Source organism: Equus przewalskii, chromosome 10 (genome assembly GCF_037783145.1).
Source record: "Equus przewalskii isolate Varuska chromosome 10, EquPr2, whole genome shotgun sequence".
NCBI lineage: Eukaryota > Metazoa > Chordata > Mammalia > Perissodactyla > Equidae > Equus > Equus przewalskii.
Window position 1 is genome coordinate 56,133,268 of NC_091840.1, and position 19,103 is coordinate 56,152,370.

The window sequence follows — 19,103 nt, forward strand, 5'->3', positions numbered from 1 at the left end:
CTTATAATCTGGGTGAAAAAATTAGCCAGATTCATAAAATGCTTAGCAGACAGGACAAAGCCACTCATAAATACGTTTTCAGTGAAATGAGTGAATTGGTACAAACAAGAAGTTCTCTGGGAGGTCAAAAAAAGAAGATACAGATAAGGACAGATTGGACAGCGAAAGCTTCCTGAAGAAGTGGGGCCCAGACTGGGCCTTCTTCCTTGTTATTTTGAAACACATCTGTATTTTGATTATGTCCCCTTTGAATTATCCATTTTCCAGCTTGGTGATGTTGACAGAGAAATAACACATGTCAGCATTAGTTTTTCCAACTTAATGGATCAGATGAGAGTGATCCATAACTTGTAAGCTTTAGGTGTGGGCTCTAAGCAGGAGAGATAGAACGATAAGAGGAGAGTGAAAGGTTATTTAGAGAGGATAAATTAAACACTTGGAATCAGGCTCAGCCAGTACCTGGTTTTTAAATGAACAATGAAGATTGAGTTTTCAAAATGAAATGAATGGATTGTTTAGTTGGCATTATTAACTTAAAGAACAGGGTTTAGCTTAAGTATTATAGGGATTTACAGGAGACATTTTTCAAATTTGCTGAAGGTTTTACCAGTAAGCACTTAAGCAAATGTAAACATTTTGCGGGCTGCAGGGGAGCTGCGAATATTATTCATCCCCCAGTCCCACTCGTCTCGCAGACGTGCACCCGGACCAGGCTGAAGCTCTGCGCAGTTTCTGAGCGTTGTTATGATTAGTCTCTTGGTGTGTATATATTGCAAATGTAATAAGAACATAAACATTTTATAAGTATAGAAATTTCTTTTTTTAATGTTAACCAGTCGTTCGAAATGGCCAGAAAAACAGTTTGGTTTCAACTTAATAATAGTGGCGCTAATGTACAGAACTTTATTCTTATGAACCATGAACCATGGTGTGAAGAGCCAGCAGAAAGTTTTTGTACACATCATCATGCTTAGTCATTACAATGGGTGATGAGAGGAACGCTGGGATTTTCTGAAAGTTAACATTCCCTTCTCTCATGGTCATAAGGAAAAAAAAGCATTTATGATTATTTTGAAGCATCATGAGTTGTATCCATTTGTTGACAGCAATCTTGGGGGGTGGTTCTTCAGGTCCCATATCCCTTTTTCAGGTCCCAAAACTGAATATCTGGAAAATATTCAGATATTCTAATAAATTTGAATATAAAGAGTTAAGTATCGCATCATAGTAACTTAGTCAATCACTCGTAGCCACGTGAGAAGTAAGGCATAGGAGCAAACACCTTTTACTAATAATCTGGAGTCATTTAGTCTAACGTCCTATCACTTTATTTCTTCTCTCCTTTTTTTCTTTTGCTGACAAAGATTAGCCCTGAGCTAACATCTGTTGCCAGTCTTCGTCCACTTTATATGTGGGTCAGTGCCATAGCATGAATGACGAGTTGTGTAGGTCCACGCCTGGGATCTGAACCCGAGAACCCAGGCTGCCGAAACAGCACGCCGAACTTAACCACTATGCCATGGGGCCGGCCCCAAACTTCTCTTTTCAAATAAGATGATGTGAAAAGGTTTGACAGGATCAAATGCTATCCCATTTCTTGGTATTGTGTGAACCATAGTCTTAAGATAGGGTTCTCGCTTTTGCATGGTTTGTAAAAGTTTGTTTCACACAACATTTTGGGCACCAGTCTTAGAGACAGGGAACATAAGGATGCATGGTACAGAGAGGAGGCACTGAAGTTATGATGTGGTGGGATGGGCTGGCAAGGCAGCAGCAGGAATAAGAAGCCCTGTGCGGGCCTGCGGGCGTGGGGATTACCCGGAGGGAGGGCTGGGCAGGAGCCAGGGATGAGGGAAATGTTCTTGCAGGACTTGTTCTGATGCCTAGGCAGAATCTGGGAGGATGAGGAAGAAATGGCCACACGAAAGTTGGAGAGAAGTACCGGGAGGTATGGGGGGCGGGGGTCAGTTCCAGGGCGCAGGGGCTGCAAGTGCTTCAAGAACAGACCTTTCACCTGAACCGCACGCTGCAAAACAGCAGCCAACAGCCCAAATCCTGAAGAGGCGTTCTTTGTTTGCCCTGCTGTGCGTTTCTACCGTTGCCAACATTTAAAAAGAGCAAATTTTAACATAAAACCCCACATTTCTGGGCTTCTTTGGCGCTTTCCCGCATGGTATCTGTCTGCCAGCCAAACCTGAAGAGCAGTTCCCATAGTCCTCAGCACTTCCTGCTTCTTAAAGGAGGCCCACTCTGCCCTGCATATTGCCAGCCCGCTCCTCTGGACGTCTGTGTTTGCAAAGACCGTCCCAGACCACAGGCTCCGCTCCCAAGCCGGCTGTACAGGAGATGGAGTCACCTACCTCCGCACCTTTATCTCCAGGTAGCCACACGCGCACGCAGCGCCCAGGGAGTCTACAGGCCACAGGAAGGGACAGTTTTATTTCCTAGCTTCATTTTTTATAAATTGTGTTTCATTAAAGCTTTTCAAAGACTCTAAAATTCACTTACCCTAATTTTATGTAGATGAACAAACCTGCTTTTTTTATCGAGTCCTATAAATTAGAAAGGGAGGGGTCAGAGAATTAAGCCATCTGGCTCAACCAGGCAAAAGGAGAAAGTATGTCTCCCGTGTGGCAGGCACGAGGTGCCCAGGGAGCTGGGGGTAATGGAGGAATTCAGCAGGCGGTCCTTGTGCTCAGGGCGTGTGAGAACTGTGCTGAGATTGGACCGCTACCCTAGAAACTTGATGTTCGTAGGTGGGATCAAACAATAGGAATCCCCTCTCTTTGGAAATCCCAGAGTCTTTGTATAAATAGCCTCTCCTTAATTTAAGCTGAATCGATGTAGCATAATTCAGGTCACCATTTGCTTCTCCGTGAATTAGAAGGCTGAATCTCAGAGGTCCACAGTGGGCTAAGGTGCACCTTAACTTTTTTTTTTCCCAGCCTGCATCTTTCTTATCCTCCTCTTTGATTAATAAGATTCTTTCTGTTGATTTTCAAAAACTCACTCAGCTCAGACCTGCTTTGTTTTCTTTCTTGAAAAAAAGTTTTTCATAATACAATGCCATAGTCTCCACATTCTCATTAAAATCACGCCAAAAATAGTTGCTCATTCTTGAATTTCTCTTAAACATCTTTTAAAATTTAATTTAATTTTTTAAGTAGGCCACCATCATTTTATGAGCAATTGATAGCTTTTCGAAAATTGGCTGTAATTAATTTTCTTTTAAAATGTGTGTCCTCATTTTCTTCACATATTCCTTAAATTCTGAATTTACATCAGTCCTCTGATACCATGTGGTATTTATAACTTGAGACTTGTTCAGAAATAGAAAACTGAATAAGAGTCTGGGGACTCATTTTCAAAACAGTTATCTGTAGAGGCTTTCCCTAAAAACTCAGGGCAAAGCTTAAATATGGGATTTATGCAGGAAATTAAAGTTAAATTGGCTTGATTTGATTAAGGTTTGGGGTTTTCTTTTGTTTTTTGAAGAAAGGAAATTTTATTTTGTAATTTAAAAATCATTTATTCTGGAAGAATGACCAAGAAGTATAAGATTAATTTTTGTATAAACCAATTACCTGCAGAGCTGCTTAAAATATAAAGCTTTCTTGATTTAATATAACGTTTCATAGACTTCTCTGACACGTTACTTAAACAGAAAGGCCACGTTACTCCCATAAGTTATTTAAAAGTCAAGTAATTTAAATTAGATTTATTAAGTGCAATAAGTAGGCATCAAATTAAAGCTTGTATATTTTCACTTGTTCCTAATTTCTATAGAAAATTCCACTTTGATAGAGCTACTAAGGATTGGTATTAATAAACAAAGAAATAACTGTATTTTAAAGGAGGAATAAATAATTCATAGAAATCTGTTGACAAATTTCTCCCCACTCATAGGCTATTCGTTTCTTGTCTACAGTAGCCTTGGGCAGGAAAAGCCAAAGTAGAAAGATGCCATGCATTGATACTCAGTAGAAAGAGATCTCAATTGAAAATGTAATTTGGTTTGGGATATGAGTTTGGAAATAAACCATCATTCAAGCCTCAGCATGAGCCATGAACCTATTTGCATGAGTGAGTGAATGAATAGAAAAGAATTTTTTTAGTTCAAGACAATCACTAGATTTTTTTCTGCCACCATCTTCCAAATAGTGCTATTTTCCTTATTCATACATTTACTCTGTTTTATTGAAAATTAGAACTTTTTTGCAATAGCATCATACCCATTCAGCTGCTTTTCTGATCTTTCTTATATAAATTCACTCCAGCGAGAACCACTCACAGAGATATTAATTCCTCTCTTCCTTTTTTGAGGAGGAGGATTAGCCCTGAGCTAACTACTGCCAGTTCTCCTCTTTTTGCTGAGGAAGCCTGGCCCTGAGCTAACATTATGCCCATCTTCCTCTACTTTATATGTGGGACGCCTACCACAGCATGGCGTTCCAAGCGGTGCCATGTCCGCACCCGGGATCCGAACCGGCGAAACCCGGGCCGCCGAGAAGCGGAACGTGTGAACTTAACCGCTGCGCCACTGGGCCGGTCTCTCCTCTGTTCCTAATAAAGGCCATTACACTTGCTGTTGTAGATGTACAAGAGAACCAACATTTTTTTTTTAATGTTTTGCATGTGATCAGTCTAGTTTTTCCTGGTGCTGGTTTAGTTTTTTTGTAATTTGATATAATAAAATTAAATTCTTAAAATAATAATTAAAATAAAAATAGTAGAAACATGCTTCACAGCCATCATACATTTGTAATTTATAATTAAGAAATGACATTCTTGAGTATATACACATATATTTTCATATTCTAATATACAACCATAACTTTTTATAAGTTTGAAAAAATATCAGTGGAAAAAATGTACTGTAGGTTTCTCTCCAACTCTATCTAAATAGTTCCTCCCTATTTAAATAATTCTCTCATTTCACCTCTTCTTTTTCTTGTAGCTGATTTTACAATTTGAGGGTTCAGAGTACTTGTGTGTATTTGTTTAATGTCTGTCTTCCATTCTAGACTGAACTTTGCTGTCTCCTGTTCACTGCTGTGTACCCACACTTAGCATAGCGGCTGACTGGATGGGCAATGAGCGATTGGAATGAATGAATGAACAAGGGAACACTGCTCAGTGAGCACTCTGCTAGGTGCTTTGTTTACATTATTGCATTTAATTCTTAACCCTATGAAGGAAGTAGCTCCCATTTTATGGATGAAGAAACTAAGGCCAACATGTTAAATAATTGGCTCAAGGTCACGCAGCTTAACGGCGTAGAAGCCCCGCCTTCCCTGTGGTCTTGTTACTCAGCCTTTTTGCTTAGGCCACTTTGACTTGGGTTTCAATCTTGCCATCAAAAGAGCTCCAGTAGACCCCTATTTACAGTTAAGGAAACTGAGGACCAGCAAGGTGAAATAATTTGCCCACTTTTACTTGGCTCGTTAACATCAGAGTCGGAACTTGAACTCAGACCACCTGATTGCTGTTCAGCATGCTTAGTCATGCTGCTCGACAGATGCCAGAATATAATAAAAATACTAATAAAGAAGAGTAAAGCACTGTTAAAAATGCTTTTCATATTTTTTTGTCAATTTTTGTTATGAAAATGTTCCAAGTTAATAGAGATAGTACAGTGACCCCAATATACCCCTCATCCAGAATCAACAGTGATCAAGCCTTTGCCACACTTGCTTCATCTCACCCTTTGAGCGGCCAGACACTCTTAACTGTATGACTATATTAAATCAAGGTAGATGGAACAGGAAGGGGGAGGGATGCGCCTGCAGTTCCTCAGTTGTTTGATAGCAGAGCTGGTTTGCTGCTCTGTGTTCTTCCCACTAGACTATGTCAAGAGATATATGTATAAAGAGAGCCGAACTGGGCGACCCACTCAGGCCTGCCGCAGTCAGCGCTGGAGGTGGAGTGAGGACAGAGGGCTTCTGTAGGCTCAGCTTGTGTTGCCTTGCTAGACATATGCCAGATGGGACCAGCGTCACACTGGCAGTGGTGTCTCAGTGGGTCTCGGACTTCAGCAAGCCTCAAGAGCACCTGGATTCCTAACAAGTTCCTGGGTGACGCTGATGCTACGGGTCCAGGGACCGCGCTTAAATAGAACCACGGGTTCTACCAGGAAGTGCCAGTTCAGCCACTTCCCCTCAGGTAACACTCAGCCCAGGGAACCCAAGGAAGCCTGCTTAGCATTCGTTCCTTCTTGTGATCTTGCCCCTAGAAACCAGACCTTAGAATGGCGCTTGAAATGGAAGCAAAGTGACCTGCTGAGGAATTTACATGATAAAAGGTGCAAAAAGACTAATGAAAACAATTTAAACAAAATTTTAAATAAAGAACAAATGATAAAAAGAGGAATAACTCTGTGTGTGTACGGGTGTCTCCAGGTTTAGAATACTTTCCAAAGCTATCTGTGAACAGGCAGAGCAAATGGGCTTTTTGTTCAAGGCAGAGCAGCATGATGAGGAGGAAGAGTGTATGGAGTAATTGACCTAAAGTAACAAGAGATCATTGACAGGATGGCCCTTCAGGTCTTTGAGATTTAGCTCTGACTGTTATAAGTACTAAGGCAGAGAATCATAGCTGTGTTCAACTGAGACGAGAAATGGACACACTTTTCTAATCTCTTTCTGTATCAGAAATAGATCTCTATTAAAACAGCTAAATTTAAACAATTTTAATAGCACCATGATATTTAAAGATTTTATGGTAAATTAAAAAATAACCCAGATACCACATGATATGTTTTCTCTTTACCCCAGAACCATTATTCTTGCCAGTCCTCTTACTACTTGCAGTTTCAAAAAAATCCTTCACTTCTTTTACTGATATATTTTCGTTGTGCAAAGATTCTAACCAAAATCCTATAGTTACCCTTTGTTTAGTTAACTCCTTTACTCCACTTTATTTCAAACAAGGCTTCAGTTAATTTGCAAAGGTATGTAAAATGTGACAGAATTATCCAAAAAAAGCTTGAAAGAATATGACTAGGGAGAGACAAAGAGCGCAGAATAATAGAGCTAAAAATGCCAGCCCTCGTCCCCCTCGTGCCAGTGGACCAGGAGCCCCCAGGGAAGGGGAGTGTAGCACTCTGCTGATCAGACTTGCTCCACCAGTGTATTTTGGAATATCTGGAAGATAGATTAAAGATACTAACTAGCTGAATGCTGTTTCTTTCAACTGAGCATTGGATAAAAATTGTGTGGCGGTGTGCTTACTGTTTTTCCTCAAAAAATGCGTCCTGTGGGCTTCTCTGGGTAGGTGAGTGAATGCTTGTGTACCTTTGCTGGCCATCATGGCAGGCAGAGTGATCCTTCTGCAAGCAGACCTGATCATTTTCTTCCCATTTAAAGAACAGAGACAACTGTGCTGACTCTGCCCTGCCTCCGTGTGGCCTCCTAACCCCCTGCCCTCTGACACCTCCTCCCCTCCTGCCATGCCGCAGGGCTGTGCCCGCCATGCTTGTGCTTTCTCACCTGACGCCTGCTCACTGCCTGAAACCCTCTTCTCCGCCCTCTGCCTGTCTCTCACCTGTCCGTTAGGTCTCAGTTTAAATGTCACTTCTTCCTAGAAACCTTCCCTGTCCACCACCCGCCCCCTGCAGATGCTGGGTTAGTGCTCCCAGTGTCCCTCTGTGCACCACACTTGACTATTACTGCCCCTTTCTGTCGCCCACTCCAATATATGTTCCCCAGGACAGGGACCATGTCTGTCTTGCACACCACATTATATCCCAGGTCTGTCCTTTTTCTTTTTAATTTCGTGCTTCCCAATCATTTTCATCTGAGGAAATGTAATAGAAAGTTAGGCTCTTTCCACAATGAGGTAAACTGAAGGAGCTTGAACCCACAGAAGGCTGATCCCAGTGGAAGGTGACCAGCCTAAAGACGCTGGCCGCCCCAGGGCCCCAGCAGACCCGGGAAATAAGAGAGTGAGTAAATCGTGTTACTCCAAGTGGTGGGGCGCTCTGGATTAAACGAATGAGCCAACAAAAGAACCTGAGCACAGGGTCCATTTCCAAGTTATTCTACTTGTATTGAGTCTCAGTTTCTCATTTGTAAAATGGGCATAATACTATCTGTCTCAATAAACTTGTTTTGCTTTGTTAATTTTTGTTTTGCTTTATTTTTAATGCCGTCCCAGTGTTGGTACAGGTCCCGGAAATAGGCTTTCTCATACACTGCTGTTGGTGGGAGTGTAAACTAGCATAAACTCTTCTGGGGTACACACTGGCGGTACAAGTCAAAATCCCTAAGAACGTGTCTGTCATCTGGCTTAGCCATCTCACATCTAGGAATTTATCCTAATTGGAGTGTTGAGCTACGATCTGTCCGTGAGATATTCATCCCAACATTATTTATAATTTAAAAAAAGGAAAAATACTAAGTGTCCGGAAAGGGTATCTGGACTGAATTTATTATGGTGTGTCCACAGAATAGGCTGCTGTGTAGCTATTAATAATGATGATGTAAAAGAATTCTTAATGGCGTAGGGAAATTATTAAGATATACTGAAACAAAGTAACAAAACTACAATTCATTGTGTTCTCAGTTATTTTTTTAAGTAGATATATCATTGGAAAAAGGCTAGAAAGATATAAACCAATATGTTTCCCTGAATAACTAATTTAAAATGTCGTTATAATTTTATATAGTTCCAAATTTTCTGAAATGAATATGTATTACTTTTATAATATATGTTTTAGGAAAAATAAAGCATCACAGGAGAATAAACTTCACTGAGTTTGCAGTTGGAGTACCTTCTCCCATAGCGTGAGAAGGCCCAGTGGTCACCGTGCAGGGCTCCCTGTACCGGGAGGCAGATGGGTCCTCGAGGTACCCAGGTGCTGAGCGTGACCATGGCTGCCTGGGTAAATATTCTCGTTTTTGTTGGTGGCTTGTCAACTTACCCAGTTTTCATTTGTGCCCCTTAGCACACTAATTTAAACTCCAAAATTGAACCTCATGATTTTCTGATTCCAACAAGGGTCAGAAACTAAACTTCCATCTAAAATTGCCTATCTCAGTAAATTAAATTCATGTGTGCTTTTCTAAAGGAGCTTTTCATAACACCAATACCTTTGAATCCAACTGGCTTCCACGACTTTGGAGAAGGAGTGAACAACCTCCCTTTTTTTAACATAAAGTCCAATTCAGGAAAAGTAAAAATGTTTATGAGCCACATTTTTCTCCCACCCAAAATAAAACTAGCTTTTTACAGTCCTCTAAGGGAAAAAATCTGTTCTTATAAGCTATAAACTACCTTATGGAAAGAAGAACAATAATTATAATATTTGCATTGCTTTTCACCCATCTAAATTCTCCCTTCTGGGCATATGTGACATGTAACGACACAGGGGTGTCTTCCTGATCTTCCATCTGGAACGTTATATTGTATGCTATATTGGGAAGCCAGGTGGTCTCGGGTCACATGGCGTGTGTCACTGCCTGAGAGAAATCGGTGTCAGTAGGTGGTGAGGGGTAGAGTTGAGGAACAAACAGGAAATTGAGGGATGGAGGAAATAGAGACTACGTGTATCACTTATGCCATCAGGATGCTTCGGTTTGAAGAGGGGGTAGTAAGAACCTTGGGGGATGGACAAAGTAAGGGATTTGAGGACCCAGGAGGTCAATAGTCAGCGGACATCGAAGATAAAAGACTGATTGGGGAGGAGATTAAAGAAAAGCAGAAGTGGAAAGTTTACCTTTAAAAATGGAGAAGATGGCCTCTTCCCCAAAAATGGGAGAAAGATCAGGAAGTAAAGATGAGGGCATTTGCCACCGTCACGTAAGAGGGAAGGACTTCTGGAGAGGTATTAGGGGCTAGAGTAAATGTGGAGCCCTGAGCAGGCGCGAAAAGGAGCTACCACAGTGCCTCCGCGGAACAGGAAAGGAAGGCCGCTCCGGCCAGGCACCAGCACCGTTAAGCCGTCCTCTCGACTCGGGGCCAGTCCGCGGGAGCATAGGGCTGTCCCCAGCAGGAGCAGATTCAGCAATGGGAATCGTCAGCCTGGGGCGTGGGGGGAAGGGCGGGGCAGAGTAACAGTTGAGGGTGCTGGGGTAAGTGTGAGGTCACTGACCGCAGGATTCAGAAGAGGCAGCTAGAACGGGGATGGAAACTCACCCCCAGGGCTGACCGCGCGCCGAGAAGTCTCCCACTTCTTCTGTCGTGAGCACCTCAACAACGTGTTCCTTGTATGTTCTCTTCCATCAAAACTCCCACTCTATTGGCTTCCATCTTCGGGGCAGTGTGGTCACAGGCCCGGGGGGAGGGTCAGTGATGGTCACCATGTCGGAAGGGGGCTGAATCACCTCCAGCTCTCACGTTCTCTCGCCCCAACTTCACTTGGTGTTTTCAGCTGGTGGGCTCTCCCACTCCCTGACCCCCACTCCTGGCTGAATCTAACTTGTCATAATTCTGCAAGTTAGTCCTTTTCCTAAAGGGGCAGACTCGCAGACAGGCTTTGCTCTTGCCATGGGAACACTGCAGCCGTGTGAGTGGAAGCGTATTACCTCGCCTGTGTGCCGGGTAAAGATCGCCTCCCCGGGGAGCTGGCCTACACGCTGCACGTGGTGGCTCCTGCTTTCCAGTGAGCACGGGGTGGAATCTGCGATCGAGTGGGATCACTGATCACTACGCAGTTTCCCCAGAGCTGGGATTATGACCTCTGTAAGAAGGCAGGCTTGAGGAACCTTCCGAGGTTTCCTAAGAAAGAATAAATGAACATGCATGTAATCAGGAACGAGTAGATCAAATTTATCTACACTTTCAAAAAGTCTTTCACAAGATTCCATACAAAGCTGGCTTTAAAAACTGGGCTCTGTTGAGAATCGGGCATCTGATCATCATTACTGTTACAGAGTTTTATTTTGAAATAAGCCTTCTTTTGAAAATCCCATGTCCATAACCCAAGCTGCAGCACTGAAACTGAACGGAAAGCACACTGTCACTGCAGGACAGCCACCCGATGTTGTACTGTTGGCATGGAGCTGGTACCACACTGAGCCTATGCTTTATGACAGATGCATATACACAGGCACACTGTTGTTATCCATTCTTGCTAAGTGGGTGATATTTTTAAATAACGTATAAATAAATGGGTAGAACTGCTTCTAGAGTTAAGTTACTGTTGTTTGCCCATATCTTACAGTATTGCGTTCTGGGCGGTTTATCTGTAGCTGTCATTTACTTTACACTAACTATAACTCAGAACCCTGGTAAAGCACGCACTGTCTCGTTAGTCCTCACTGCGTCTCTCCTGCACAGAGGAGTGAAGGGGGGCTGAGACATCCACAGCCAGGAGGGGACGGACCCTGTATTCAGATCCAGGGCGCTCTAACCTCGACTCTCTTAACTTCTTTAGTCCCTGCTGGCAGAACCAAGAAGAGCAGCTGGAGCTCCTGCCGAACAATCCCTCCGCATTTTAAGTTTCATAGAGAGGATGCCCCGGGACAGGAAGGAAGCCAAACCGCCAGCCCTGCCTCCTCGCAGGTGGCTTCACTGTAGAGGTGGCTGAGGCTCTGTCTGCACGCAGCTGGTCGCCTGGAGTGGAAAGTGATTGCTCTCTGTTCTCTGCTCTCTTCCAGCCCGTTGCTAGCTGTGTCCTTTGCCACCTGCTGTGCTCTTCCAGGAGTTGCCCTTCTGACCTGGGGGGTGAATCCACTCACAGGAGCCCTGGGGGTCTTCAACATTTTCCTGTATACCTGCTGTTATACCCCGTTGAAGAGGATCAGCATTGCCAACACGTGGGTCGGAGCAGTTGTTGGGGCCATCCCGCCTGTCATGGGCTGGACAGCAGCTACCGGCTGCCTCGATGCTGGTGAGTGTCTCCCATGGTGACACTTCTCTCAACTGACCTGTGGTGTAGGTGCCAAAACCAAGGGCTCCGTGGCTGTCCCGTGCAAGCATTAGCATAAGCTAGTCAGGCATTTCCTGCCCTGAGCTGCGGTACGTGGCGTTAGACTCCATTTTATTCAGCACTAATTCTCCTGGCAATGTGCTGATGTGGCAGTCTGAATACTATACACGCAGAACGGAAGGAGCCGGGCCCCCTGCTCCTGGGCGAGTGCACGCTTCTCCCTGAGGGAGTGTCCAAGGGCACAGAGGGAGCAGGGCCGCCTCCGCCCAAGACAACAGGACAGCAGCGTGAGCAGAAAGGACCTGAAAGTCCCGAGTCAAGGCAGAAGTGGGGACTGGTGATTCCTGGGGCCGCCCGCGGTGGGGAGGCAGGGCTGGCACTGGGCCTCAGGGCAGATGGTCCCTGTTCGCAACCTCCTGCCTGAGTGCCCCACTCCGCGGAACTCGGTTATCCCCCTATGAAAGAGCACGCTATTCTCATTAGTTTCCAATTTATTTTTATATGATTTGCTTAAATTATTCATGCTGTCTACAATAAAACCATTGAAACATTTCTACATTTTTTTTTGGTAGTGTATCACAACTAAATTTGTGGGGTGAAAATCGCTCATTTTTACCATCTGTAAGGGAAGTTTCACAGTCTAATTAGTCAAGTAATTAGTGTTTTTGACCGACACTTAGGAAGGAAGTGGTGAGGTTTCCTGCAATATATGTAAGTACATATTTTTCACATGAGAGATCAAAAGGCAGTTGACCATAAACCGTTGCCTTGTAAGCCGCATTTCTGAAACTTTTCATAAAAGCTCTTACACTCCCATTTGGCAAGCTTACAAAGTCAATTCCACCTTTACCATGATTGTCTCTTAGAACAGTTTTAATATCCTGTAAATGTTGGAGTTTCATGCATCTACAAATGCAGTATTCTAAAACGCATGTGCTCGTTTGCTCTGCAATGAGCCTAAAGCCAGGGCCCCCTCCACGTGGAGCCCCATCACCACGGAGAGGAAGAGCCGGGACTCTGGGCACGGCCGCACGTCAGCTGGGGGCCCTTCGAGCTGCACGTGGCCTCTACGCTCGTGTCTCCTCATCCCCCTCGTGGGGCTAATAATGGTCCCTTCTCAAGGAGCTGTTGTGAGCATTAAGTGAGTTATTATGAAGTACTCCTCATGCGTACAGTGGATGGATTGATACAGACCAAGAAAGCTCATGAGATTTTACTGGTTTGTAAACTCCGGGTAGTTGGTAATTGTTACCTGGCTGTTGTTTTGCAGACTGTGAGGCGCCTCCAGGCTTGGCGGGAAAGCATCCTGGGGTCCATTAGTGATGTCTGTCTTAAGTGAGGGAGGAGGGGAGAGGATGGATAGCATGGGTTTGACCTCCCCAGACTAGGTGACACCTGAGTTTTCCCCCGGGTTACAATTTAAATTTACAGAGCACATCTGCATACCACCAAACTCTTGATCAGATTCCTTCTCCTCGGTTCTGCCTGGAACTTCAACCTTAACTTGACCCAAACTCCCCCGTCCCCTAACCCTCTCCATCCTGTGCCGCTTCACACCTTTCTGCTGCTGCCCAGACATTCGAGGTGGAGACCATGAAAGAGAGTGAGTGACTCCCAGGCTCTACATCCTCTAGCGTCCTCCCACCCACACCGATGCACTCTGCTTCAGCACGTGGATGCCCTGCTCCAGGCTGCCTGCCTGTGTGATGGAGACAGCCCCACATCAGAGAGGGTCAGGGCCAGAGGCAAGTGTTGCAGCTCCCGGGACAGGTATCACTGCAGAGGGGCACGGGCAGTCCCATTGGGGCTTGGGGAGCTGGCCCCTGCTAGGGCCCAGGTTCTTGCTGAGGGCAGAGGCCTTTGTCGCCCTCCCAGGCAGTTTCCTGGTAAAGAGCTCAGCTTCGGCATACGTCGGCCGGAGCTGTGAGCAGCCGGAGAAAGCCCTGCGGAAGCCCTCCGCTGAAGCGACATTCAGGCAGCAGCCCTTCTCTGCTCGGGGCACTCTGGATTTGGTGAAGCCCTCCCAGGCGTTTTTAAGATAAAATTTTTAAACAAAATTTGGGTATAGTCTTTCTGTAATTCAAATTTAATCATATGTATACAAACTCATTTATGAGGAACAGCTAAGGGCCAGGTTATACCTTGTTTTAGGTAGCAGGATGAAAATGCACATGTATCTTGAAAAATGAGACCCATCCTCTACCTGGACCTACCCTCTATCCAGAGAGCAATCTGACAGATTTGTGTAATCACCAAAGAACTTCCTCTGCCGGTTTTTGAGATGGACTTCTATTATATCCTTTTCCTTTAAATCTTTTTTTTTGTTAAAGATTGGCACCTGAGCTAACAACTGTTGCCAATCTTCTTTTTTTTTTTCTGCTTTTTTCTCCCCAAATCCCCCCAGCACATGGTTGTGTATTTTTAGTTGTAGGTCCTTCTAGTTGTGGCACATGGGACACCGCCTCAACGTGGCCTGACGAGTGGTGCCATGTCCACACCCAGGATCCGAACCAGCGAAACCCTGGGTCGCAGGAAGCAGAGCGCGTGAACTTAACCACTCGACCACGGGGCTGGCCCCAGCTTTTCCTTTAAATCTTAAAGATGCATTGTTGGGCACACAATAACGACATGGTTTACTGCCCCCAGAATTCTAATTTACCTCAGATCAAATCATATACCTAGAGTCTTGTCAAATTTATACAGAAAGAATGATGCTACTTTACATAATGCTTTAAACTGCTTGAGAAAAGTTTCCAAACGTTAATTTGATAGGTAGAACAAACTTGGGGTAAGCAGTAAATCTTTGAATGAATGAATGAATCAGTGAGTAAGTACCTTCCATTGCACAGATGAGAAAACTAGGTTAATCCAAGGACAGTTGCCAAATATTAAACATTATATATATTATATATTTATAATTGTATATATGTTATGTACTATACAGGAGGAAGCAATACAATGAAATAAGGCAGAATCTGAGAGAATGTAGGTTAAAGATTTTTATTGCTGGGATTTTAGGAACTAGGTTGAATATGATTTTATATGGTTTTGTCACCTTCTAGAACTGCACTGTCCAGCGGGACAGCCACCAGCCACATGTGGCTATTTAAATTTAAGCTAAATAAACTTAAAAATTCAGTTCCTCAGTCCCAGCAGCCGTATTTCAAATGCTCACAGCCACACATGGCTAGTAGCTGCCGTGTTGACAGTGCAGATAGAGAACATTTCCATCTCTACAGAAAGGTCGCTGAGACAGTACTGCCTAGAAGGACAGATTGCTGTCTTTATGAACCTGTGTTCCATCTTCCTTGGGTTAGTTTATACTTTCAATCATGGGGCATTGTATGAGGCTGTACCTGTGGTCTCGCCAGAGTCTTAAACAGTGGTTCTCAAACTTTAGTGCACGTAAGAGTCACCTGAGGGCTTGATAAAACCCAGATTCCTGGGCCCTGCCCCCGGAGTTTCTGATTCAGCGGGTCTGAAGTGGGGCCTGAGAATTTGCATTTCTAACAAGTTTCCAGGTGATGCAGGATGCCCTAGTCCAGGGACTACATTTAAGAAACCACCAATCTGAAGAGACAGAACCAGAGAGAGCTCGAGCTGCTAGAATACCTTGGAAACACCTAGGGATTTGGGCAGATGATATTATTTGAGATGCACTGTTGAGGTCATTTGTATTATCCACAGAGGTTATATCCCTCATCTGGGTTCTTATCTTAGGGGACACGTTCGCTTGACAGAGCCCTTCTGAGAAACAATGGCCAAAAATGTTGCCTTTCTTCTGTGGCATCTCCAAACCATTTTGTCTTTGAACCCCCAGAGACTGGTCACTTTGGAGAAGCCTGTGAATAGGGAAGTCTTTGGAATACTCCAGTGAACTATCCTGATAGTAAGGAAGAGGAGGAGATGGAAGGTGAGGAGGCTCTAAGAGGGGCCAGGAGAACACCCACTCTGCTCAACAGCCTGGGCTGGGACCTGCTGGGGTCACCACCTTTGTAAACCGGTCCCCATAACTGCTTTATTGTGCAGGGGTCAGTTGAGGACCTACTGTGTGCTGGGCACTGAGAGACACAGAAATCACTAAAACCCAGTCCCTAGCCTCATGGAAATCATGTCTCAGCTTCTTCAGGGAGAGGCGGGCAGGTGATCAAATGACCAACCGAGCTGAGAGCTTTAGCAGGAATGGTGTCTTCCGAGGGCCGTGGGCTCTCTTAACTCCTCAAATTGGTCCAAGAAGACTTTGGGACAGAGTGACTTCTGAATTAAGTTGTGACCAGTGTACTTGAGGAAGGAAAGTGCTTTCCAAGAAGAGGGAAGAGCATGTACAGAGGTTTGTAGGCATGAAAGCCAGAGCAATAGTATAGGGCAGGGGACACGATCTGAGACGAGCTGCCTTAGTGAGGAATTCACACATACAGGCGTCGCTTAACAACGGGGACACGTTCTGAGAAACCGCTGTTAGGCAATTTTGTTGTTGTGTAAACACAACACAAACCTAGATGGTCTAGCCTCCTATATACCTAGGCTGTATGTACCAACCTTATGGGACCACCATCCTACATGAGGTCCATCGTTGACAGCAGCGTCATTATCTAGCACATGACCACACTTTATTGACAGACCATAGAGACCCACTGGAGGTCTGAGCGAGGGCGGCAGGACCCACTTCCAGGACTGTTTAAGGTGTGCGGCAGGTGGGTTCTCCCCCGGTACTGGAAACGAGTCAGTAGCTGACACCTGCATTTACTGTCTTCCCAAGCCTTGTGTGCCTTCTTTCGCTTCCTGCCCCCTCTCCTGCCCTCCCCGGTGAACCTGTCATCCTTTAAGTATTAAGGAAACCATCAGTCTGATTGTCCTTTGAAACAGCAACTTGTGAACACCTACGAGCCTCCAGGTGGGAGTGGATGAAGGATCCATGTTTGAAGGAGGCAGATTCCACTGAACTCATTCCATTCCTCTGTCCTACCCAGGGCCACTTTCACTACTCAGCCAGGACATCAAATACCCAGCACCGACATTTCAGCCACCCTGACCATGTAGACCTGTGCAAAAGCCCTTTCCTGGGGCTTGGTAGATGGTGGGCGACATCCGAGAGGAAGCAGCTCAGGGCCAATGTGAGGCGGGAATCCTGCAGCCTCGCTGAGTGAAGGGCCTGCCTTGAAGGAAGGAACTGTCTGGTTGGGAGGAAAGAGCTAAGATGAGTAGCTGTAGAAAACGGGGTACATCCCAGACGGCCTGCCGAGTGAGGGAATGCAAATGTTCAGAAGGACCTCCTCCCCCTTCTTAACACCTAGATCTTTTTGTGGTTTTTGTGGTGGCTATGGGGCCAATTCAGACCTCCAGGCACCCTGAGCACTGAAGAGACTCTACTGCCTTCCTCCTCCAGAGAAGTCACAAAATATAAAAGAAGTATAAGGACATCCATGGGGCTCTTGATTTTTTTCCCCCAACTCCTTTGTTACTGTTTTGTTTTGTTTTTCTTTTTTTTTAATCTTTTTTTTTTCCCCGAGGAAGATTAGCCCTGAGCTAACATCTGCCAATCCTCCTCTTTTGCTGGGCAAGACTGGCCCTGAGCTAACATCCATGCCCATCTTCCTCTACTTTATATGTGGGACGCCTACCACAGCATGGCATGCCAAGTGGTGCCATGTCTGCACCCGGGATCCGAACTGGCGACCCCTGGGCCACCGAAGTGGAACATGCCAACTTTACCGCTGCGCCACTGGGCTGGCCCTTGTTTTGTTTTTCTTAATCAGATAGTGAAAAAGAATTTCTCATCATCTTCAGCACCCCAGTGGCGTGGGTCCGAAGCCTGTTGTTCTGCCCCTGGGGTTACCCACTGCAGGGTGAGCAAGGCAGGCCGTGTGGGGGCTGAGGAAAATGGCACATCAGCATGTGGAAATTGTGAAAGCTAAACGATGTTAGTTGTTCCTGAGATTTGCTGTGTTATAGCTGCACAAAGGTCTGTCAGCAGCAGCTTCTCCCCCAGTGCACAGTGCAGACAGCTCCAGTGGGATTCAGAGAGGGCCGTGTTGTACAACGCAGGGCCCCAGCCGAGACCGCGCTCTTCGTGGCTGCCATACCCATAAAGGTCATCATCGTAATGGGGTTTCACCGGCGTCCGTTTTCCTCCGAGACTCGGGGCTAGTTCTTTTCCTCCCACCTGCCTAATTACTTTGTCTTTTCTTTTTTTTTTTTTTCCCCTAGTTTAACTGCTGTTAGCAGAAAATATTAAAAATGCTTACCAACTAAAACTCAGGAAGGCCAAATGAGAGGGCTGCTTTCTGGTCCCTGGTCTCGCCAGCTTGTTGTCTTGAGCTGGAAGTGCTTGGTTTGGTTTTGCAGGCAGTAGACAGCAGCAGAGAAATGACCTGCCAGGCCCCTGGGGCAGGGTCTGCTGGGGGGCGGGGGCACTGCAGATAAGTGCCGATGGCAGACATGGCCCCTCCACGGCCTGGAGCCACACGCATTAGGCCTCTCAACAGTGTTTATCTCCAGAGACTATTGAGTTTATCTCAGAGGCTTCAGGTTAAAGTCCCTTCCGCTGTCTCCTCCCCAAGGCCACCTCTCTTTCCATTGCCCCCATTTCTTAAAAAGGCACAGATTTTATTTTGTCATTTTCCTAAATTTGAATAAATCCCAGGTCCTGGGAGCTTATGGAGTGGGCCTTGGTGGCAGTCTTGTAGCGCTGATTGTAAATCACCTTTGGGTTGTAATTCAGATGATGTTGTGTGGTCAACATTAATTATGTCGGCAACATTCAGTTACAGATGAGGACTTAGAAAGGCTCTTATCAGGAAGTGACATTGGCAGATGGATGGTTTAGTAACAAAAAGAGAATGAGTGTTTTAGCCTCAGCTGGTAAACTACAAAATGGTAAATACTGTTTCACTTTATTTACCTCTTTTATTCCAGGATGAGAAAATGGAATGGAGTAGATTAGAATAGAGGGAATTTATTCACTCACTCATTCAACAAATATTTATTGAGGGCTTACTAAGTACCAGGCGCTGTTGAACCCAAGCACTCTGGAAGATTTCCTTTAAAATACTGCCTCAGCTTGAAATCAGCCTCAAAAATGAGTGTGTTCATTTTCTATGAGATTTTTTCCATAACTAGCCTTAGATCTTTAGATTAATTAAGATACATGATATTTTTAAAGACAGAGTGAACAAGGAACATTTTCAAGGGAATATTAGCAAACCAAACAATATTTGGAGCCCTATTCTCTTAA

The 19,103-nt window shown here is 44.9% G+C and overlaps 1 protein-coding gene across 2 annotated transcripts in view; it reads left to right on the forward strand.

Annotated features, from left to right (window-relative positions):
- COX10 (cytochrome c oxidase assembly factor heme A:farnesyltransferase COX10) overlaps positions 1 to 19,103 on the forward strand; it is a 127,940-nt gene that overhangs the window by 99,731 nt on the left and 9,106 nt on the right. Inside the window, exons 6-7 of one of the 2 annotated variants that reach the window (XM_070561138.1) lie at positions 11,598 to 11,830; positions 12,043 to 12,421. In XM_070561138.1, coding sequence (XP_070417239.1) covers positions 11,598 to 11,830; positions 12,043 to 12,293 — 484 coding nt within the window. In that variant the 3' untranslated portion in view covers positions 12,294 to 12,421. Of the gene's footprint in view, positions 1 to 11,597; positions 11,831 to 12,042; positions 12,422 to 19,103 lie in introns of those variants that run through there. The other variant, XM_008541982.2, reaches the window with a different exon arrangement.